This window comes from Gorilla gorilla, chromosome 11, assembly GCF_029281585.2.
Source record: "Gorilla gorilla gorilla isolate KB3781 chromosome 11, NHGRI_mGorGor1-v2.1_pri, whole genome shotgun sequence".
Lineage (NCBI taxonomy): Eukaryota > Metazoa > Chordata > Mammalia > Primates > Hominidae > Gorilla > Gorilla gorilla.
The window spans coordinates 89,881,717-89,905,811 of NC_073235.2; the positions used below are offsets into that span (position 1 = coordinate 89,881,717).

The window sequence follows — 24,095 nt, forward strand, 5'->3', positions numbered from 1 at the left end:
TCATTTTAATTACCAAGAGTTTCTTTCTTATAACCTAGTGTTATCATTGGCTGATTTCTCTGTGAACACTAATTATAGAAGTTACAATAAACAGGAAAATATTTAGCTCCATTTATGTACTTCAATAACATATTTGAATTTTCAATATAAGATTTTTTTTATCTAAAAGTTTTTAAAATCATCTTTTGTGGGATTTACTGTTGGGCAAATTAGGGTTTCTGTTCTATTGTGGCTAGTACATTTTTCCTAGTGTACAGAAATGCTATTGATTTTGATACAGGAGTGCTGGGAAGGGACGAGCATGGTCCCTTTAAACGATACCGAACGGGGGACAGGGAAGTGCTGGGTAGAGCAAGGCCGGTGCCTGGCTAGGGCTTCACCCTCCGGCTTGTGCCCACGAACCTAGGTGAGGACAGGCACTCCTGCCTTTGGGCCCAAATGTTGCATTTTCCAAAACCACCCTGGCCCACCACGCCCCCATCCTGGGCCGATAAAAACTGAGACTCTAGCAGGCAGATACACAAGCGTCTGGACGTCCAGAGGAGGGGATCAGCGGAAGAAGACACAAGCAGCCGGACATCGAGAGGATGTCGAGGGGAGCATGCCAGTGGAAGAGCACATGACAGACACTGGCAGGACAGCAGGCCATTGACTGGAGGAACGATGTGGAGTTTAGCGAGATCAGGTGGAGGAGAGCACGGGCCGCTAAGCAGAGGGACCCCTGGTGCATCTCCCGTCTGGCTCCCCCATCTGCTGAGAACTACTTCTACTCAGTAAAACCTCGGACTCATTCTCCAAGCCCTCGCGTGATCTGATTCTTCCGGTACACCACGGCAGGAAACCCTGGGATACAGAAATCCCCCCGTCGTTGTGGTAAGTAAGCGGGTCTATGAGCTGGTTAACACAAGCCTATAGACGGCAAAACTAAAAGAGCACCCTGTAACACACGCCCACTGGGGCTTCAGGAGCTGTAAACATCCACCTCTAGTCACTGCCGTGGGGTTAGAGCCCCATGGCCTGTTTGTCTGTATGCTCCCCTAGAGGTTTGAGCAGCCGGGCACTGAAGAAGCAAGCCCCTCCCCCATCGCATGCCCCCATCCGGACATGGGAACTTTTCCCATTTCAATTTCATATGTTCAACTTTCATATAGCAACCTTGCTAAACTCCAGTATTATTTATTTCTAATTGTTGTGCTTCAGATTATCTTGAATTTTCAATTATGATAAACATATTATATGACTAAAATATAATGTAATATTTATATCTAATTTCTGTTCCTTGCCTTTTTGCATTAGTTATAAATTAAGATTGCTTGACTTTGTTGCATAGCACAGGTAGTGGACTTTAGTGGAAATGTTCTTAAAATTTTAACACAGCGTCATGCTATTGTATGTTTTTGGTTGATATCCATCCTCATATTATCAGGTATCTTTTTTAGTTTGCTAAAAGTTTTAATCATTAAACAGGCATTAACTTTCATTAAAGGATTTTTCTTTCTCCATTGATAATAATAATTTACCTTATACATGTTAGTATTTTTATTATATTAAACAATAGTTAAATTTGAAATATTTTACATTTACTAAAAATTATTAGTATTACTAGTTTTTCCTTTTGCCTTAGATTCCAATATGACTTGGTTATTGATCCTGTCTTTTTAAATTGTGATATTTTATTTATCATGGATGTTTGCTATAATTTTAATTTTTTAAACATGTTGCATTACCATATTATTTATCTTGGTGACTGAGATTTTTTAATGTTCCCTTAAATGTTGTGCCTGAAGAGATTACCTCACTTGCCTCACTCTAGTCCCAGCCCTGCTAGTCAGATTACAGATTTTGTAAACACTATATTTCAGATAGTGTTTACACGAGAAAGATATTTAGGAGTGGACTTGTGAATCAACATGGTCAATCAGACAGTCATATCTCTCTAAACAAGATGTTAGGTTCAAAGGTGACCTAAGACATTTGGGTCAATGAGCGTGAAGCCAGGACTTTAACTCAATTCTTTGAGGTAGGAGAATCCAAAAATTTTTAGAAGACTTTACCCTGAAAAGATGTGGACCTTAAATTCTGAAAGTCATATTGAAACCTTGTGCAACTAGAAAATAAAGGCAGAATATATTGAGCAGCAGAATCATGAGCCAAAGATAGACTGAGTTTTATTGACCTAATATGTGACCCTGAATCTATCTATACTAAAGTCAAATTCCTCTGGTCCTTTCAGTTTTGTGATTCAAATATATCTCTATTTTATTTCAAACTGATTGGGCTAGAAATTTTACAATCTGTGGCTAAATTGATGAGGAAATCATATTCATTGTCCTAATGCTCCATTTTATTTATTATAAGGTTAAAGTCTCTCTCTGTCTCCCCTTTCCTGGTACAATAAATTACCATGCACCTACTATCTAAATATTTCTTATATTTATAAGTACTCTGAGTAATTCTAACCAAGAAACTAGCTATGTGGTTGTAAGTAGTTCAGAAACTGGACCTGCAGGACCAACAAAAGCAAGGTTTTCTGTTCTACCTAGCAAAATGTGGGGAAAGTGATTAAAGTACATCCCAGCCAAAGTCCCTGAGAAAGCACTTAAAGTCAAAAGTTGGAAACACTAAATAAAATTGCTAATTTGCTAAAAACCAGGTAAGAGCAGGAGCCGCTGATGACAGAATCAACCAACGGCCTAAATAGTTAGCTAGTTTAGTGTCATGATTTTTTTTCTTCTGATATAGAGATGGGCTAGGCCAAATACAATAGCCAGGATAGGAAGTTATGTAATGTATAGTTATATAACATATATTTAAATATGCATGTCTATATTCATACAATTGTATATGAAATGAGTGATGAAAATATATATGTAGCAGAGTAAATTTTAAATGTGTAGATTATTAGGACATAGTGTACTAATTTGTTTGACAAATAAATTATAATATATGGATGTGTACTTGCAATTAAAAGGCAGCTATTAACAATTCCAATTTAAGGAAATAAAACCAGAGTGTGGGAACAATTATTTTTGGTCTTAAGATTTTGTACCTTTATGATAACTAATGAGCATTGAATTCTTTTTTATGTACTAAAATCTTTACGAGTACAACAGCCAGGTTTCATTATTCAGAATAATATATTTTACTTCTTATAATGTAAAAAATATAATCGTTTGAGTGGTTTTCAGCATGATCTGTTAATTTTGAATACAGAGAGTGAACAAAGCAGGTAAATATATGTATATGCTGAATAATGTAATTCCATATACAATTCACAGTTAGATGCACTTGATTGTGGAAAATAAAGGAAAACAATAACATCAAGATCTTATTCCAAAACACGGTAAAAATAACGTTCACATGCATTAAACATTTCAAGCCATCTCAGTATATGTCTTTCTTGAGTAAGTAGTGAACCAATGGACCAGTGGTTATTGTTGGAGAAAACAATTAGGCAACTCATCAATGCGCTATTTATACAATCTTAGTGACTATTTACGACTTCACCTAAGTAGACTTTCCCACTCATTTGAAGCTATTGCTATCTATAAATAAATGGCAACAGGAAATGTTTCACAAAGGCCTTTGATTTCCAAAACTCTCAAATTCCACAGCAAAGACTCAATTTAAGGCAATTATTTATGCACTGAATATGTGAATGAAGTTGTATTATTTTCCTTAAGTGAAAAAAGCTGATACTATTTTGTAATGATAAAATTTGTATACCACAGTAGAAAATGATTTGCAATTATGTGTTAGGACTTTTCATATTCCATATTGAAACATAGTGATTCTGTAGCTGGCATTAGCTGTACCCTGACTTCACATGAATGGCCTGGAGGGGATCATATTTTTAAACAGGAAATCAGTGTGAATTAGCTGAGTAATTAACATTCAGTGTACAGTGAGCATTCTTAACTAAATCAAAGTAGTCATGAAAGAAAGTACTGTTGGTAAATCCAAAAACATACATCAAAATTAAATGGTGAGGTTGAAGGTTGTAGTTAAGTACCAACTAGTGTGAGTTCTGGGAGCATTTTGAAATGGTGGAGGAATGTACTAAATTTCTGAGGAATTAATACTGATGGGAAGGATGCAGTAAAGAGTAAAACCGGGGGCATTATGGTTTATACCTGTAATCCCAGCACTTTGGGAGGCTGGGGCTGGAAGATTGCTTGAGCCCAGGTGTTCAAGACAAGCCTACGTAACGTGGTGAAACTCATCTCTACAAAAATTACATAAATTAGCTGGTGTGGTGGCCTGCACCTCTAGTCCCAGCTAGGTGGGAGGTTTCAGTGACCCGTGATTGCACCACTGCACTCCAGCCTGGGTGACAGAGTGGGACCCTGTCTAAAAAAACATAACAAAACAAAACAAAATGAAAAAAAAAAAAAGAAGAAAAGAAAAAGAAAAAAGTAAAAAGCCTAGGGATTGGGTGAACTTTTTTGAAAAAAAAAAAAAAACAAAGCATAAAGATTTGGAGACTGTTTAGATGTGGTATATGAGGGAAAACAATAAATCTAAATTGAGTTCAAAATTTCAATCCTGAAGAACAGGCAGAATTATACTATCATTGTTAGCGAGAAGTCATGAAGCTATTCATGAAGCTAGTCATGAAGCTAGTCATGAAGCTATTCATGAAGCTAGTCATGAAGCTATTCATACCAAATGAATGAAACGGTTGTTTCTAAATCAGTTCCAATTCCAGTGTCAAATTTGAGGTGAGCACTACAGAAAATGACATGTCTTGGAGGTTGTTGAGGTTGTTGAGATGCCAGACTGCACATGGCTCAGCAATAAATGAAAGATACAGGTCTGGATATAGTCAATTAACTCCAGCAAAATATTAAATCCCCAAGAATGACTAGCACATGAATTTTCTAGTAGACTCTTCCCTGCTGATAATTTTCTCTTCAACAGAAATAACCTACTTTTTAAAGCATGAATTATTAGTTGCATTGTGTGCAAATCCTAATGATAACTGAATAGATTTCAGAAGGTTTCAATATTTTTGTTATTTTTAGTAAGAGAAAATATTGGGAAGCATAGTATTAAGAAGTACATATAAATAATTCCCTCTCGATTGCCATAAAACTTCTTGTTTCCATAAAGGTTCTCCTTATCATGAGTTGTATTTAACACACAATTATTCAGTCATCTTGACTGATAGAATGGGCTATGGTCAAACAAAAAAAAAAAAAGTGAAACCAATCCAAATCAGGCAGGCACATGATGCAGAGTTGACTGTTCAAAGACAGTTTAGCTCAATATAGATGGAAGTACTGGTTAGTACAAAAGGAGAAAAACTATGTCTAAGGAGGGAAGCACATCATAGAATTCTATTATTACCAGTCTTTTTAAATACACAATTGAATAAACTTTATCAGAAGCAGGTGTTTGTCACCATTTTATATGTGAAACTCAGGAAGTTCTTGATTTTTTAAGAGCTGTATTCCTTAACCTGGTAACAGGCTATAAAGGAGATAATCATTTACATGAGCATATTCTCAAACAGATGGTCACCAAATGGAATCAAAGGACTGATTTGATGTAGCCGGTAGTATGATAATTTGTAGTTAAATGAAAATACAGAAGGATCCAGAGAATAAGTAATTTCCCAGTAGCCAGTTAATAAATTACAGACCTAGAATAAGCAATTTAACAAGATTAGAAAAGCAACTCTGATACAAATGTGTTGATAACAAGTACAATAAGCATAGAAAATTTAATGAACATATTAATTAAAAGGATTTTAGAAGAAAAATAGAAAATCATAGTGAAACATTTCATATAAAATATTTAGTAGAATTAATGTTATATTGCTATAACAAATTCACATATTTTTAACAAAAATTTCTTCATATGCTATTTTCACTCTCTGCTTCTTTCTTTTTCTTTTGGTTTTAATTAGGCCTCCTTTTGATATTCTTTGGATGAAACCTATAAGAGGAAAAGGAATAAATTAATGTGTGATAAAATAACACAATGAAATGTTTTATCTAAAATCTTCTCAAAGTAACTTTTAATATTTAAATCCAAAAGATGTTATTGATTTAAAAGCCTTTAATTTGTCCATGTATTCGTGTAGAACAATTTATTTTTAAGGACGTTACTATGCATATATGAGTTAATAAAAATGGATAAGCATGCCGTTCATTTTTATTATTAGTTCCTCTTCTGTTACAAATCCATGCTTGCTTTATTTTTAAATAGTAGAAATGTGGTTGTATGTGGTTGATTAAATTACAGATAGTTTTTATTTGCATTTTTATACTCTTCTTAGTCTTTTATAAACATGCATTACTTTTATATTCAGAAGACATTAATAAATATGTTAAAATTTTGTGCATTACAAGAAGGCTTAAAACAATTTTGGTATAGTCTTTTAAAGTGAATTCTTAGTATTTGAACTCTGAAAGAATAACATGTTTAATTTGTTTTAAATTGATTCTTTTTCTATGAGGACATTAAAAGAAATTACAGTTACATATCTAGCAATATTATCTAAATGTAATTGAAGAGGACATTTATTAGCTAGATTATACTTTCTTATAATAAAGATAATTAATTTAATATCTTAATAGATTATCATTTCAATTCAATTGCTATCTTAAACACTAGTCAATTAATGGGAAGAGTATCTTCTATACCTTTTTTACATGCCCTCAGACATTCTTGTTTGGAAGTAAAATTGTTTTCATTTCCCCCACATCCACTGTACTTAAATGGGCGGCACTTCCCAATGACTGAATTGTAGTAGAATCTGTTCTCATTGGCACGACACAATCCTCTGTCTGCTGGAGTGAGACACCATGAGGGACCGTGAAATTCTAAAAACATCAGGAAAACATGGTAAGCCATATGTGATAGTGGATTTCAGGTTTTCGTATTGTATATTGTTTATAGATTAATGTTGTTGCATGGGTATGTAAAACAGTAATCTGAATGAATAAAGGGGTATTTAATAAAATTCGTGCATTTCAATTCTAGGAAAATGCTTAACAAAACCATGTGTCCAGTATATTGAGATCTTTCTCCAATGAATTAAAAAATCTCATTTGCTAAAGAGAAGTGTTATGATTACTCTTTATATGAACAAACTATTTGTACATAATAAAAACCACTCTTCAACAATGTAACTGCTGAAAATTTCTTACAGACACACACACACAGACACACACAATCACACATATATATTCATTTACATATCATTTGTTCCCAAATATTTAGCTTTAAAAAATTCTAATGAGCAAAGTTTTTATTTGTGATGTAACAAAAACACTGAAGCTGAGGAAGAGTTACTTCTCTTGACTAAACACATGCTGACTGATGTAATACAAGCACAGTTTAAAGTGGAGGAATTCAGGTATGGCAAGTTCTAAGTTTCAAGGAATGAGTCCAGATGAGTTGTTTGTCTTGGTAGCATTTTTTTTCTCACATTTGAAGCTTAGTTCTAGATGAGTTAAATGTTTTTGCAAAGGAAGCAATATTGATAAAGCCAGTGAAATGAAACATTGATTTGGATCAGACAGATAAGCTGGTTTGTCAATGGGATCAATCAATGGTTTTCAAAAACAGAAGAGAAAAATACAATTAGGGTAATAAAAGGAGCACTCATTTGCCAAATCAAAAGAGAAATTAGTTTCAGCTGAATGTTAGTTTTTAGCTCTCTGGGAATTACTGTCAATGAGGGGCACCGAGTACTCTTCGGTAGCACAGCTAAACTGCTTGATGTTAATAAACCAGTACTACAGGTAAGTTGTTGTATGGCAAGGAATCAATACAAGAAAACTTTAATGGCTTTGTCAAATGGTGAGATGTGATACAAGCAAATACAGAGGAGGAAGATTTGCTAAATGTCCAATATTAGCAGAAAATAGAACTTTGAGGAATCCAGTAGTTAACGAAGGTGAATAGATTGTGCTTTAAGCAAGAAGCAGTCTTTTGGCAAATAAACCCCAGATGAACAGACTGTAAAAGAAAAGAAATAAAACAAAGTGAGAAAAAATGAAAAAAAAAATCTCAAATTGATATAAACATTTTTTACCACCTCCTGCCTTCTAGATATTTAAATAAGGACTAGAGTGTCTTGATATAGTAACTCAGGTAATAAAAAATATTCTGGGAAATATGAGAGGGAATGAATACTGTGAGAATAATTTATGAGAAGAAATTTGAGACAGGTGATATTTTTGTGCCAAACTATATCAATAAGATATCAGAACTATAATCAAATAAAGAGTATTTAGTTTTACTTAGGTCTTTGACTAGGTATATATGCAGTGATTTTAAGACCTTCTAGGATTTGTAAAATGAAAACATCGTTTTAAATCATATGTAGCCCTTTATGTTTTACCTTCTCCTATGTAGGGATTATAGTGCGTGATTTTTAAAATAATTTTTATTGTGTATATGTGAGGTTTACAAAATGATGTTATGGGATACATATAGATAGTAAAATAGTTGCTGTAGTGAAGCAGATTAACATATCCATCTTCTCACAGTTACATTTTTGTGTGTGTGACAAGGGTAGCTAAAATCTACTTATATAACAAAAATCCCTAACACAATACTGTTTTACTAACTGTCGTCTTCATGTTGTACATTAGATCTCTAGGCTTATTTATCCTACATGCCTGTATTTTGTATCCTTTGACATGATGATATGCCATCATAAATCAAAGTTGAATGGTGAGAATGTGTGCTAGACATTCTAGAAAATGTTGACATTTCCTGTCACTAAGAATCATTTATATTAGAGGAATTTTCTAGCAGTCTAGGAGAGTTATATTGTAATTGAGTTGTACTATTGTACACACTTTTCCAATGTGTGTGATGTGTATTATCATCCTTGCACAGTGTAGAATATAAAATGATTATTAATTGCCACCACTTTGATCTCATGAGCTTCCAGTTATCACCTATGTTCAGAAACAAAAGAGATACACTAGATGCAATTAACCTAATTTGAGAAACAGAGAAAACAGAGGAAATTGCTATTGCTTTTTTTCCTGTTTAAACAACCACAGTAACTTCGAAATAGATGTGTATGATAAAACGATATATGACTTATACATCAATTTCACTTTAGCATTTTGTATGTAAGATATATCTGCCCACAGTAAGTTGCAGATAATATGTGTGAATGTGGTTGTAAGTTGTATCCTTCTTTGCAAATGTTAGTTGTTACGTCTAAATAGCAATGCCAGACATCAAGCCCCCTTATTCCAGAACAGAGAAAATTTTCTGATGACAGGGAGCAAACTTCTTCTCTTTTCCCACATACAACCTATAGTAAACATGGCCCAATCATAAAATCAAGGTTATTTCAAAATGGGAAAAAGCTAGGCTAGTACATATGGGGCTACAGTCCCTAGATTGGACGTATGAGAAGAGGAGCCTCTGTTATCATAGACCAAGAACAGCAGGTGAATCCTAGAACCATTTGGGCCTTTCCATTGAAGCTGAAACCATGGAAGATACACCGTGGAGAGACATATACTAGCTTCAGTCTTCCTTTGACCATCCGGTCATCCAACAAGGCCTGCCATTTACCAAATCCTTTCAGAAGCCAGAGGAGAAAGTTCCCCATAAAACCACATGAGGCAGGGTGAAAGCAGGGGATTGGTTTGAGAGCAAAGAGACAGTTGACCAGCATAGATGCCAGCAGAGAAAGCTTCACTAAATTATCCAAGGCATCAGATTGCCTCTACTGACACTCTTTATGACTTCTGAATCAGAGGGTGTCTGGCATGCTGCTTCTGACAGCCTGGGATTTGGTATGCAGATGCACCTATAATCAGATACTTGCTCCTACTTGTCCATGACTGATGCAATGTCAGTTGTTTATCTATCTTACTTCGCCCTGATTTCAACCACTGCTTATGCAGATCATTCAACACAACAGAGTTTTGACCCAGATCAACAGTGAGGTTCCTAACACTAGAAATGGCAATATTTCGATAGTGCATTAAAATGTGAAGTTAATCACTAAGGATATTGTATTATGTGTAATTAACTTTTAGAGGTTTTTAAAGATGCAATAAATTATTGTCAGTTAAGGAATCATTATAAGGCGGTTATTCTTCAGGACATAAATTTTACCTGATATGTAAACTAATTCATTTATCTTAAGATCATTTTAACTCTGAGCAGTAAGACTATCATTGGGTTACTATACCATAAATCACAGTAAAATTAAAGTAATGAAGCAAATGGTTTCTTAAGAACATTTTAGTTCCATTTGAATTTTTTTCACTTCTTGAAGAGAAAAACTTGATTGTTTCCAAATAGCAAATTTATTCTACATATAGATCAGCACTCATCTATTCAAAATCCAGACTTTGCTATCTACAATGAAAGAAAATATAAAGGTTTTACGAAATGTGATTTTTTTAGTTGAGATTATAATTATTCACAGAAAGTTAAGATAGAATAAAAAGACACTAACCTGACTTTTGTTGTTTTTCCAAAGGGAATTTAATAATCAAATGCATTCTGTCTTGATTCTGCCATTAATAACCAGTTGTGTACCTTCTGTCTACAGGGTTTTTGATAGCTTTCAGAATTCAGGATACACTTTTTTTTTTTAAATCAGGAACTATCATGATCTAGTGTGACTGCTAAACTGTAAGATGGTGCTCTAAACTCAGTTTTACAGGTAAAGTTGTTAATGTAAATTTGCTTTGAGATTTATACAGTAAACTTTGAATCATATATTCACTTTGAATCTTTACTGTGGTATCTTTTTTATGATTCTCATTTGGCTTGCCTACTTAGGCTTTTGTTTTACTAAACAAACTAGGTTTTAAGAAATATCTTACAACTTATTAAGTACATTTATTTTATTCTTCTAAGACTTTTTAGGGAATTGAATAACAAATCTTTTTTAAAGTTTTTTTCTCTATAATTTTGTAGTAAAGAGAAATATAAATTATTTACTGCAAATTATCTTTGTAAAACTTTGAAATAATATAAAAGTATAACAAATGTAAAACAAAATTTATCCATAATTTGATTCTTGCCCTTTAGCCACTACCAATGGTTTACATATCTCCAAATTGTTTGCATATTCAAATGTATTAATATAATATTCTATATTTATTACTATACTTGATAATATTTTGTGGCTGTGTCTCCACATTTTTATATAGGCCTCACTCTTTTTAATATAGGTACAGTATTTCATTTTATGAGTTGACTACGGTATATTTAGTCAAATGGACATATAGATTATTATAATTTATTTTTTTCAGTACCAGACAGTGGCTCATGAACACCCATGTACACTGGTTCAGGTGCTTCCAGAGGACATACTTCTAAAATTAGAATTATGCAAAATCTATATTCAATTTATAATTTGATAGATGTTGCTGAATTTTCCACTGAAACTTTTCACAAATTTATATGCCTACAACGACATTTAAAGTGCCTAAACCATTTAGCAAACCATGGACCTTACTGCTATGAATTTATCTCCTATTCAACACTTTTTTTCTTCCCCATGCCAACAAAAGTAGAAGGGTACTATGTGGGACAAGAAACTGCTTATAGCTTGCCAAATGTTATATGAAATATCATTTACATGAAATCCAAATATCATTAATTTGAAGATGCACTATTATTTTGTGTACTATTCATGAACAAAGAAAGACACGGCCAGGCGTGGTGGCTCACACCTGTAATCCCAGCACTTTGGGAGGCCGAGGTGAGTGGATCAACCGAGGTCCGGAGTTTGAGACCAGCCTGACCAACTAGGTGAAACCCTGTCTCTACTAAGAATACAAAAATTAGCTGGGCGTGGTGGCACACGCCTGTGGTCCCAGCTACTAGGGAGGCTGAGGCAGGAGAATCACTTGAACTCCGGAGGTGGAGGTTGCAAGTGAGCTGAGATTGAGCCACTGCACTTCAGCCTGGGTTCAGAACAAGACTCCATCTCGAAAAAAAAAAGAAAGAAAAACATAATTACACTGTTATACACTATCAGTTATAAGTTTCATCATCATTAGAATCATGTTAAAAGGTAGAAAAACCTGCATGTTAGAATCAAGAAAATATAATAATTTATATTTCGTACCAACACACAATACATACATATATATACAAGCACATATAAATGAGAATAGAATTTATATATGTATCCATTGGGCAAAGATTTAAGAGGACGTGCAATCAGTTGGGAGGATGATTACTATAGAGATAGCTTTATTAGGTAGGGAGCTTAGAGATTTGCTAGGTTAAATTTTACAAAAAGATACTTTTATGCTGAGCTTATTCTATATTGTTCGGGCTCCTCCAGCCGCTACTTCCAGTCTTGAACTTTATTTACTTTGTGGCAAGTTGAAAAAAAATACAAGAAAATAGTAAATGAGATATGCTAGAATGCCAACAGTGATTGTTTCTGCATAATGTGGATATGGCCAGTTTTTCTTCTTTTATTTTCTTTTTTATTCAAATTCTTTGCAATCATAATGCTCAAGATATATGATAGAAATAATATGTTAGAGTGAGTCCAGTGTCCTGAGGTAATAGATAAAAGGCTAGAGATTAGAGATTGGAATCTGTTTCTGAGTAGGAATGTGTGGTAAACTTGTCCCGCTCTCTGTAAAAAAGAAAGAGTATGTAGCTCTATTCATTAATCAGGAGAAGTGGTATTAAATTGGTGGAAAGTGATATTCTATAAAGAAAAAAAAAACGGGGAAGGGAATGGAAAAACAAGCACTGTGGAGCTTTTTTCCCCCCCCCCCCGTATGTGTATACTGGGCCACTTACCTGAGGATAAAGTATAGAAGGAGGGTTGCCAGTGAACTTAAAATTGAAAGGTCATAAAGAATAGACTGAGTGAAAACCTGCCCAGACAGAAACTCCCTCCACATATTAAAAGGGAAGGAAATAAATTGGGTAGATGTTCTCTGGGTTGGATTTCATTGCCTAGATACTGCGTAATCCATGGACAGAGTTCATAAAGTCATGTTTCTTCAGGGATTTGTCTAAGCAAAGCTACAAAGAAAGAAAGCCATGGTAAAATTATAGATTATACAGCTATTGAGTATACTTTATTCTAAGATAATTATATCTTATAATGCATTAGAAAAACTTTCTTCATGACATATATGTAAAATTTTAAGCCCTACAAAATTTTAGTAAAAGTAAAAAATTAACATTTAGTCTGTTGATCAGCTTTTTAGGAAGAATGGGATTTTAGTAAGCAGAGAATACAGAGAAGCATGTGGGTGAAGGAAAGTAAAAACACAAAGGTCAGAATGTTTCTGGTTTGCTTGGGGGTACTTTGCAAACTCCAGGCTATCTGGAGAACGTAACACAAAAAAGAGTATAGTGGGATAGAAGGCTGGAAAATTACATTTAGGTCAAATTAAGAAGATTCTTGAATACTATTATATTTAGATTTTTATAATGCAGACATTAAAGAGCCACTGAAATTACTGAATAATGAAAAGACAAGTTCTGATCTTGTTGAATACATGAAGCAAACTCAACCAGGCATGTTTAGGTTGAATCCAGTAACTTTCAATAGAGAAGAATATAAAATTACCACAACCGAAGCAGTTACCATGGGAGTAGCTAAAATTAAGCACCAGATTGAATTTGGGCAGGTAGAGAGCTAGAGATGAAATAATTCTAGTGTTTCTACATTCAGAAGATGTAATACTTGTCTAATATGTTATGAAACATTATAGAATAAATTCTACTTATAATAGTTGTAATTTTTGTAAATTTTGGTGGCTTTTATTCATTGTGGCTTTACTTAGAAAAATATCTGAATATAAAGAGGAAATTGTAGTCTATGTCCATGGGTTAGCCAGCATCCAGGCAAACGAGTTTGAAGTGGAAGATGAAGATAGAGCTCAAGTTTTGAGAAGATAGAGTATTTTAATTTTGACATTGTTTAATGAACGTAAAATGTTATTGTGACTCTGTTCTCCCATAACCCTTGTGCAGGTCTCTGTCTTAGCATGTAACACAGGCACTGAAGTCACCTATTTATTTATCTTCTTCCCTATTTGACAAAAACACCTATAAAGGACAAACTTACACTTTTATTTTTCTCATACTTCCAGTACCTATGGTAGTTAGTCCCGTGTAGGAGACACTCAATGTTTGCTGAAATGAACTGAAATTAGGAAGTACACAGATCTGTACCTTAGGTCATAAGATAAAGTTGAAAATATAGGTGTATACGTCCTTCAATTAGTTATAAGATCCAAAGACAAAAAAATTGTATAATTATGTTTGAATTTTCAAGTGCTATATATGTTATTTCAAAGAAACTTAGCATAAAATTTGTTAAATGAAGATATGTCAGATCAAGGTTACAGACTTTAGCTTCATTAAAAATGATCAGTAACAAAATGTATACAAATAGTACTCATTTTTTGACTATAAACCTCGGATGAAAATAGGTCATCATCATCATTGAAAACAAGCTCAAAAATTAATACTTTGTGCTTTAATTGTGTGCTCAACAACTGGGTTAAGAATTTTATGTCTCATTACAGTTTTCCAAAAGTTTTGAGATATTTCTTGCCACATATAACAAATGAGGAACCTGAAGCCGAGAGAAATTTTGTGATCTTTTTTTCAAGGCCACAGACTGAGTCAGCAAATAGCAGAACTGGAATTAAAAACCACATCTTTCTTTCTATAACGTCAATGCTCTCAACCACTAAGATATGTCATTCTGAAAACTAACTAGAAAATTAAGAAAATAATACCTGAGCAAAACTATTTTAATAATTTTATCAGATAAAAAGAAAATTGTCACAACTTCTCCTTTAGAACTGATGTCCAAATTCCCTCTTTTCTGAAGCTCAGGTTCAGAACATGCTAAATGTACCATAGTCCACAGTTACAAACATGAAGTTGAAGTTTCCTAAGTTTGAACAGGAGAAAGAGTTCTAATCAAAATAGGTCATCACACAAGGAGGCTAGAAACAAATCTTGGTGCAACAGTGCTGATTCAAACAGTATTTAGAGAGCTTGAACATTTGAAGGTAACAAGTATTGAGTTGGCATGGTCAACAGGGACTGATTCTAGAAACAACCACACCAAAGTTCCAGTCTTGCATCCATGTGATCATATCTGCATTGGTCACTCAGATCCATGTAATGCACTGGTCACTCAGATCCATGTAGTGGTATTAGATATAATCAAAACTGGAAACCCCACTTTTGATTAGATATAATCAAAAACTGGAAACCCCACTCTACTGTGTCCCTAGAAGAGGCAGAGTTGGAATTTTCCTGATCAACAGATTTTATTTATTTATTTATTTATGAGAGAGTCTTGCTGTCATCCAGGCTGGAGGGCAGTGGCACAATTACAGCTCACTGCAGCCTCAGCCTCCCTGGCTCAAGCAATCCTCCCACTTCAGCCTCCAGAATAAGTGGGTCTACGATCACAGGCCACCATACTGAGCTAATTATTTTATCTTTTGTAGAGAGAGGGTCTCTGCATGTCACCCAGGCTGGTCTTGAACTCCTGGGCTCAAGCTATCTTCCCACCCCAGCCTCCCAAAGCGCTGGTATTACAGGAGTGAGCCACTGCACCCAGCCACCATTTTGTATTAATACTTCTTAACTTCATTTCTGCAAAGATTTTCCATTACTCAAATAGAAAAAAGGTAAAGAATTACACACAACTTAGAGTAGCTCAAGTTTGTCTAAGCTATTTCTACCACATTACTAAGCTGCCCTACACCAGTCACTATTAAATTCACATTACAATAAGGATTTTTCTTTTTTTTTAAGCAAAAGAAGTCTTATCAAATTAGTATTATTAATTTATTAGTTTGTAGCTTGCATGGTATTAACTTATAAACAATTTTTGGTTTATAGTTGTATAATGATCATAATGAATTTATTCCTACTATGTTACTGGTTCACACAAAATGAAAGTTATTTTAAGTAATTTGGCTTACAAATTGGAAGTCTGTGATTTTTTTTCCTTTTAAAGATACCTATATATTATTCAAGCTTGAGAAACACTTCTCTGGAGGACTTTTATGACTGGGGCAACAAATTATCTGTGTTAAGACTAAAGATGGTCCAGGAAGAAAGGGATTAGAAAAGTAGACAGTGGTCATCTAGGGTGACTGCATTTTGATGGCAGTGATTTTGGCAGAGATGAAGTGCCACATTTTTGTTTCTCATCAGCATTCCTGTCAGGAAGTAGAAAACTTGCTGGGTGCTGTCCAAAACTTGTTATCTATTTTTGGAAAGCCAACTTGTCAGAAAATCAGAATATGAGGCTCCAGATTTACTATGCAGGCATCTTTAGATTATGAGGGATGTTCCTGTGCTTCTTGGTCTTAGAACACATTATGAAAGTCAAGATACTTCTTTAGAACTATGAAAGTGGACTGTGGATGAAGTGGGTTTTTTTTGTTTGTTCGTTTTTTAAGAACTGTAAACAGTGCTTGTGATGACCTGTGGTATGCAGCTGGATGTGGAACTCTTTAGCCGGTGAGGGATAGTTTCTCTCCAGAAAGTTCTCATGGTTTCAGTATTCCTCTACATGCAATCACACCTTCAACAAGAGGCGAGATAATAACAAGGAGATAATCTCATGCAGATTTATAAATTGATTATATCAGTGATTGTGTTTGGCTGTCCATTAGGCCCTTTGTGAATATAACACCTGTTTCAGAAGGCTAGTGATAACAAAAATCTTTTAAAAATGTATTTATATATGCATAGATTTTATTTTCTATTTTTTCCACATAAATGGAATGTATGTCTGGAGGTCATACATTGAATACATTCAGGAGAGGGATAGAGTTTCAAGTAGCAAAAGGATCTTCAGGATGTCATCCAATTACTTTCCCTGGACCTGGAGGCTGGCAGGAGGCAATGTGGAACTGGGTCAGGTATATAGGAGTTCCCTTTCTCAGTCAGTGGCCAAATACTAGAATTGGGTTGGCAGTAGCTTTTTAAGTCTACCTGAATTTTCTTCCCCCCAGAATATCATAAAGCTGATGTAGTTCCAAGGCCCCTCTCAAGAGTTGATGTATGGGGCCAGGCAGAGTAGCTCACGCCTGTAATCCCAGTACTTTGGGTCAGGAGTTCGAGACTAGCCTGGCCAACATGATGAAACCCTGTCTCAACTGAAAATACAAATATTAGCCGGGCGTGGTGGCACATGCCTGTAATCCCAGCTACTCGGGAGGCTGAGGCAGGAGAATCCCTTGAACCTGGGAGGCGGAGATTGCAGTGAGCCGAGATCGCGCCATTGCACTCCAGCCTGGGCAATAAGAGCGAAACTCCATCTCAAAAACAGCAACAACAAAAAACAAAACAAAACAAAAAAAAAACAAATAGTTGATGTATGGAAGCAAAGGGATGTATAAAAATCAGGAAAAAAATGACTTTTTTTCCATGAATAGTTAGGTCCAGTCAAAAGACCACAACTAGCACGAACTCCTGAGAATATTCATTTTTCTTTGCTAGTTAGACATTTACAAGTGAGGTGCAGTGAGAAGACTATGTTTACTATGCATGTAAATATTAAAACTTTATTAGCAGTATGCTATCAAAGGCATCATGTATACATATAAATATTAAGAAAATGCCAAAAGCACAAATATTAACATAGGCATGAAATGCTATCCAATCCTAGAAAGAACATGGATGCATGAATGCAGAAGGTGTTCAGAAAGACTTGGTAAATATGAGCCGCATTCTTCCAACCATCATTTGTTCCTTCTTTTGTAACTGTGGATCACAAAATTGATAAATAAAAAATGTGAGTCATCTCTATATGTTTAACACTGTGGTCAATGCTGAGGGTGGGGGAAGTCTATAAACTATATAGTACATTATGTTTTTCTTCAAAAAAATCTTGTAATCTAGACAGTGAGGCAGAGCAAACACAATATCTAATAGTACAAGTATTGAAGGAATCATAGTAAGAAGCCAGGGGAGAGAGACAGAAAGAAGGCCTCCTTATGGTAGTGAAAAGGCAGATTGGTTAAGAAGATGAGGAGGGTCAGTCAATTTTAGGTGGGGAAAATAACATAAAACATCCTTTAGAATAAGAGTGAGTAATTTGTGTTTAATGATAATGAAAAGGCCAATATGAATGGATGGAAAAAAGTTATATTTAAGGGACAGAAAATATCTGCAATAGATAGAGGACTAGTGGACAATGCAGACAAATTTTAGGCAGTGGATGAAGCTAAATTACCACATGATCGATGAATAGAAATAGGACAGTGATGTCAAAAAGGTCATGTATAATTTGTTACATATGACTGTTCCTTTTTATCTCTCTCTCTAATATGCTTTAGTTTACTTATGTTAGATATATAATTACATTATGTGTAATATATATACAATATCTGAGTTATATCTGAACTTTCTGATATCTATTTATTTATCTATTTGTCTCATGTCTATACAGCCTGGTTTGCCTAAGCCCCTATTAGTTTATGCTTATTTTGGGGGGATATCACGTTCGATTTAAAAATACTGAAATACTTTTAAATTTAAAACTATTTTTTGTAGAGTCACCAAAACGACAATTCCAATTTTAAGTCAATGCATACATATATTTAAAATAGACGTATACCTTAATTTTTTAGCACCCTCTTGAACTATCATTAGTGTTCCAAATTGGATGACATGATTGTTTAGGGAATCTAACCATGAAGGATTGATGATCTGAACGAAATAAATAGGAATGAAAATGGAAGAGACAGAAATAAACATTTCATAAAAAGCAACGAAATTTAATGAATGACTGGAAGAATAGAAGTGATACAAAGAAAATTACTAATCATTCAAATTGGAATAACCAGAAAAACAGTAGAAGAACTCAAAAAGTTCGGAAAGTTGGAAATGTCAAAAAGATAAGGAACAATTATACAAATAAACATCTTTTGACCTTGAAGCCCCATGATACTTCTCTGTGACAATAATCTCAACTTGTTTCTAATGAACACATTCAAACTCTTCGAGTTTCCATATATGCATTAATTTAGTTCTAGTATGAATTCTTCTTAAAATATTAGTCATGATTTTGAGACTGTATATTTACTGATGCATTTATCTGAATAACCAGAGACTTTGTGAGTGTCTGAAATATAAATTTCTTCTGCAAATGGGAACTTACAAAGAAGTTGTTTAACAAATGAGAATCTAAGGCCTGGTGAGTTAAGTGTATTACTCTGAATCACATGGATAATAATAATGAGTAACCCTACACGAACTGACTAGATATCAGGCACTGTCCTAAGAAAGTTATGTATTTTGACTGATTTAACCTCACAACACAACCTATCAACTTAGTACTATAATATTACCATCCTCATTTTACATTGGAAAGATGAAACTCAGGTTAAGAAATATCTTAGGGTCACACAGCTATTAGTCAAAGAGTTGGGAATTTAACCCATGTCTTCAGGCTGAAAGGTTTTTTATCTGCTATATCATTATTTCAGTCATGGGGGAAATCAAGAAGAACCAGTTGTGATGGCTTTCAATTCTAGCGTTTATGTGCAAAATTGCACACATTTAGGGAAATTGCTTTAGAAATATTTCAGGTGGAGAGAACACACATTTATTTTAACTACATGGATATACTCAATACAGCCAATCAAACTGAAATAATGCACTCACGCTCAGGGATATGCTTACAAATCATTATTTAAAATCTCTTTAAGGAAGAGTAAGACTGTCTTTGAGATTACCTAAATAACTTGTTAATATTGAATTGTGGAAATAAAAGGACAAATTACACCGGAATTGTGCTTAGTAAGTATTCAAGTATCTTGAATCAAGAAAGCTTACTGGAAAAATATATCTTGAAAGCCATTTACAACATTCCAGTAATTAAAAATAAATAGCAATTTTTAAAAAGTCATATTATGATAATGTTTAAACTTCTAAAATGCTTCCATAATATCGTGAAGAAAAACATTAAAATTATATTTATAAATATTTCACTTAATAATTGAATTTTAGAATATTCAAATACTCTACTTAAAGATTGTTATTTAGTGGAAAGAATTTAAAGACTGGTATTCCATTTATGTTGTGGGGCAGATTATTATTCCTGTACATTGAATTGAAACTTTAAAGGATTTACAGCTTTTCAAAATAACCTGATACCACAGAGAACTTTACACGTTTGATAAAACCCTTGAAAAACAAAGTTTTATGTAAACAAAGAATTGCATTTTCTTAAACTACAATAGAATGTATTAATATAATTGTAAGCAGTGACAGATGTAATTATATTTGATTGGGGAAATTAAGAGGTGTCTGTAGATCTCAGCAAACCCCTCGGACAGAAGTGACAAGGGGTCATCTAGGTTTTAGACAGAGTACAGGGACATCTGCATTCCCACTTCTGCATCTTGGCTGGGGCAGATTCGAAATCACGTAGGTTTTAAGAAGAATGGCAACATAGCTTCATTGACAATCCACGTTATGCCATCCTTAATATCAAATGTCTCCTAGTTACTGCAACATTGTTTCATGTTTTAGATTAGGAAGGAAGAAAGGCAGGGAAGGGAGGGGAGGGGAGGGGAAGGGAAGGGAAGGAAATGCTCTCAGAAAAAGAGGAAAAGGGGTCAAATTGGCCGGAGGAATGTTGATTTTGAGGCCAATATATACAATCAAAAATAAAACAGTTTTTTAGACAAATAAAGGAGACATTTGCCCTAATTTTAAATGCAGTTACGATAACATTATTCCTTAAATGTCTATTATTCTGAATAAATTCTTGTTAATATTGTTTTCTTTTAAATTCATGTTGTCAATTCTTACTGCTTAGTTAATAATTTACTTTTACAAGCATTTATTTATTTGTTACAATTTTCAATGTGCATCTACATAATAAAGAAGACACATATCAGAGGCCATTTAAAACTCATTAATATTACTTTCTCACACTTATTTTTATTTTGCCCTTTCTAACTTGGTAGTATGCTTACCAAAAATTTTAAATTTTATACTTCAAAAAAACTTAAGGCAAAACTATTCTCTAACCTACTCTACTCACTTTAATGATAAATGACTGTAGATCTCCACTTGAATTGGTAAAATAATTCAAACAAAAGTATTCAAGCATGTTGCAAACTGATTTCATACATTTCTTGTACTTACTGATATACTGTGTCACATGTATATTTAAACCTGTTAATTTAGTCATTCTAAATTTTCTTTTACAGCAGTAAGATTTAACGTGCTTTTGAAAATATAATACTTAACTGAATAAAACAAAATACGAGTGAAAAATACAAAGCTGGAAAGACATAAAGAAATAATGCAACAATAGTACTTAATTTTTCAGATAAATCAGAATCACAAAAGTATTAATTTTTACGAACGAAGTAGTATTTAAAAATTAGACTCAAGTTCATCTGGCATTCAATTCACTGCTCTACCTATTGAATGTAAGGACCTGAAGTCATTTTGAATATATCGTATTTTCCAGCTCCCACTGAAAGTTTGCATCCCCTTAATGACCTCTTAAGTGTTAATTGCACACTTATTGAATGCCTACAATTTAGGGAATTTATTAATACCTGAGACAGCCATCAATTTTTTAAGATCTCACATGAGAAAGAAACATGTTATAGAAAGGCATTTATACTTTAGTTCTCACACATTAATCCTCATGCTTAGGCTGGGTTGAGGGGGATAAGGGAGGATGGGGATGGGGGTCTGGGGAGGGTGTGAAATAGGCAGGACTAAAGGGTAAGGCATGTAGAGAACTTAATTCTCCTTTCACATAATAGTGTTTCAGTTATTAAAAGCACATACTATGCTCCCTCGTAGATCTCATGTCTGTTTACACTTTTCATTTCCTCTTTAATCATGTTTCAAATCCTCCTTGTGATTTCCAAGGTGTGACATTCAGTGCTGAAGCAAGACCCACAAATGATTAGATCACTGTGGGACTCAGCTGAACATTCACAGACTCTTTCTAGAAAAGTCGGAGTCAACATTTTAATGCTTCAAATCCACGTGGGCAGGGCTTTTGTTTGCGTTCTGTTGGCTTGCTTGCTTAGTTGTTCGTTTGTTTGTTTGTTGTAAAGAGGAGTAGCTCAAAGCCAATCTGATTCTGATAAATGGCCAAGGTAGAGAATTCCTGGCCCAAACACTGTTTCTTTTTATTATTATTATTTTAATCCTAAGATTGCAATTTTAATAGTTACAGAATTCTTCACACTCAGGCTAAGTTTATATATAAACATGCCAAGTTTACCTTTGACATGTTCACATGGACTACTTCTAAACAAAATCTTCAATATCTGAATAAGAATATGTGATTTTTATAATTTAGCTAGGATCTAACAATTTTACACTGGTAATTTTTAGCTTTTTATGTTATTTCTAACTGCCCAGATATTTGTGCTTCCTGATTATGTTTTCCAGTATTTTCACTATTTTCTCAGCTCTGCATTTTGTGGAAATATTTCCTGTATATTCGTTTAAATCTGATAAATAGGTTAACAGACAAGAACATAAAAAAGAGTCCTGCAGAATTCAAAAGAAAATTCCCTCCAGAGTGACATAACATTTAGGCATGGTTATTCAATCAATTTCTAATCTGTCCCGTGAGTAACACCAGAGACCTTGCCTAGTGTCATACTGACTTTAAAAGCACTTTAGACTGCCTTTGATGCACTGCTGTGCCAGTACAATGATTTACCATCTTACACTGAGGCTAATTCCTAGCACCATTTTACAAAATAAATTTGGCATAGAGTTAAATATCATATGAAAGTTTTTCATGTGATACATAATCAAAAGCTTACTTCAAAGCATACTTTAAAATAGATTAGGAAAATTGTTGCTTTTATGAGATTAAATGTCTTAAACAATTTGAATCTCAGTATTTCAACAAACACATTATTAAGCAACAACACAGGTATATATATATTTAAAGACATACTTCTAATACACAATCCACTTCATTGTTACCATGATAATAGTTTCCTGGAAGCAATAAAATCCACAAGATTCTTACCAAAAAGGCTGGGAACCTTGGTTGATTGCGGAGTCAGGGAGTTATTCACAGCATTGAGCTGGGTTCCATAATTATCCACCTGGAAACCATTCGCTGGAAAAAAATACAGCCGATTAAAATAGATAAACATTGTCACAATCTCATATTTGGACTCATGAAGCGTACGACAGTTAAAAAAGCAGACTTCTGGCAATTTCATTCACATTGCTATGTTAAATTAGCAAACAGTGAATCTTTAAATATAATTGTAAGGTAATATTTCCATGAGTAACTGTAGTTCTTGGTCAAAAAAGCATAGCAGTTAATGTTTAAGTCATCCCTTTAATAAATGTTATAGGCAGATAAAACTAAGTGATTTTAGGTGGTGGTTTTCAATAACTGTTTGCTCTCATATTTGTATAAATGTGAAAGATTTCAGCAATTCTACTGTGCCAAAATTGTACTGCAGTATTCTCAGGAAGAAGAATTAAATAGTGCAACATAAAAAGTATTAGATCTATGAAAATAATTTCTTAATTTTCTATGCTTTTTAAAAAACTACACATTGTCACAAATCTCACATTGAATGCACACAAATATATCTTCATTTGCATGGCTCAAACAAAACCTGAGTATTGAATACCATCTGAGATGCCTTAGTTTTAAAAGGATGCCTATAAATGAACTAAAATGAAATAAGAAATAAACTTACGACCATCTTCACAAATGTTCTTGCATTCTTCCAGTGTCTCAAAATTGTTCATATTGCCCAGGCATCCACCATACTTGAAACGTTCACACTGTTTTGTCTGATTGTTATAAAAATACCTGGTAATATAACCTCGACATATTCCAGGATCTTCTTCCAAAAAGCAGAAATCTGGCTTTTCTAGAAATTATAAAAATGTCAGAAAGCAATATTCTTTTGTGTAAATAAATTACTGATTTTAATAAAACTTATAAATACCTGGCTAAGTTATTGAAGGAGTAAGCATAAAAATTAAAAAGTAAAAATCTAACTTTATCCACAACTATACACTATTAAAATTATCTACCATATTTTGGGATTGGCATTTCAAATTCTAAATTTCTCATAGTAAATTAATAGGGAATTAACTGT

At 33.8% G+C, this 24,095-nt stretch overlaps 1 protein-coding gene and 1 long non-coding RNA gene across 6 annotated transcripts in view; one reads left to right on the forward strand and one right to left on the reverse strand.

The window, feature by feature from the left end:
• The first annotated feature begins 362 nt into the window (after positions 1-362).
• LOC129532142 (uncharacterized) overlaps positions 363-24,095 on the forward strand; it is an 84,689-nt gene continuing 60,956 nt past the window's right edge. Inside the window, exon 1 of the long non-coding RNA XR_008677773.1 lies at positions 363-873. This is a non-coding gene — a long non-coding RNA (uncharacterized lncRNA). The remainder of the gene's footprint in view (positions 874-24,095) is intronic.
• Positions 3,119-24,095, reverse strand: part of TFPI (tissue factor pathway inhibitor) — an 88,702-nt gene continuing 67,725 nt past the window's right edge. For 4 of the 5 annotated variants that reach the window (XM_004032934.5, XM_019022581.4, XM_019022582.4 and 1 more), the window contains 4 exons: positions 23,688-23,864; positions 22,997-23,089; positions 6,651-6,830; positions 3,119-5,940 (listed from right to left, as the gene is read on the reverse strand). In XM_004032934.5, the coding sequence (XP_004032982.1) occupies positions 5,834-5,940; positions 6,651-6,830; positions 22,997-23,089; positions 23,688-23,864 (557 nt within the window). In that variant the 3' untranslated portion in view covers positions 3,119-5,833. Of the gene's footprint in view, positions 5,941-6,650; positions 6,831-17,585; positions 17,731-22,996; positions 23,090-23,687; positions 23,865-24,095 lie in introns of those variants that run through there. The other variant, XM_055380360.2, reaches the window with a different exon arrangement.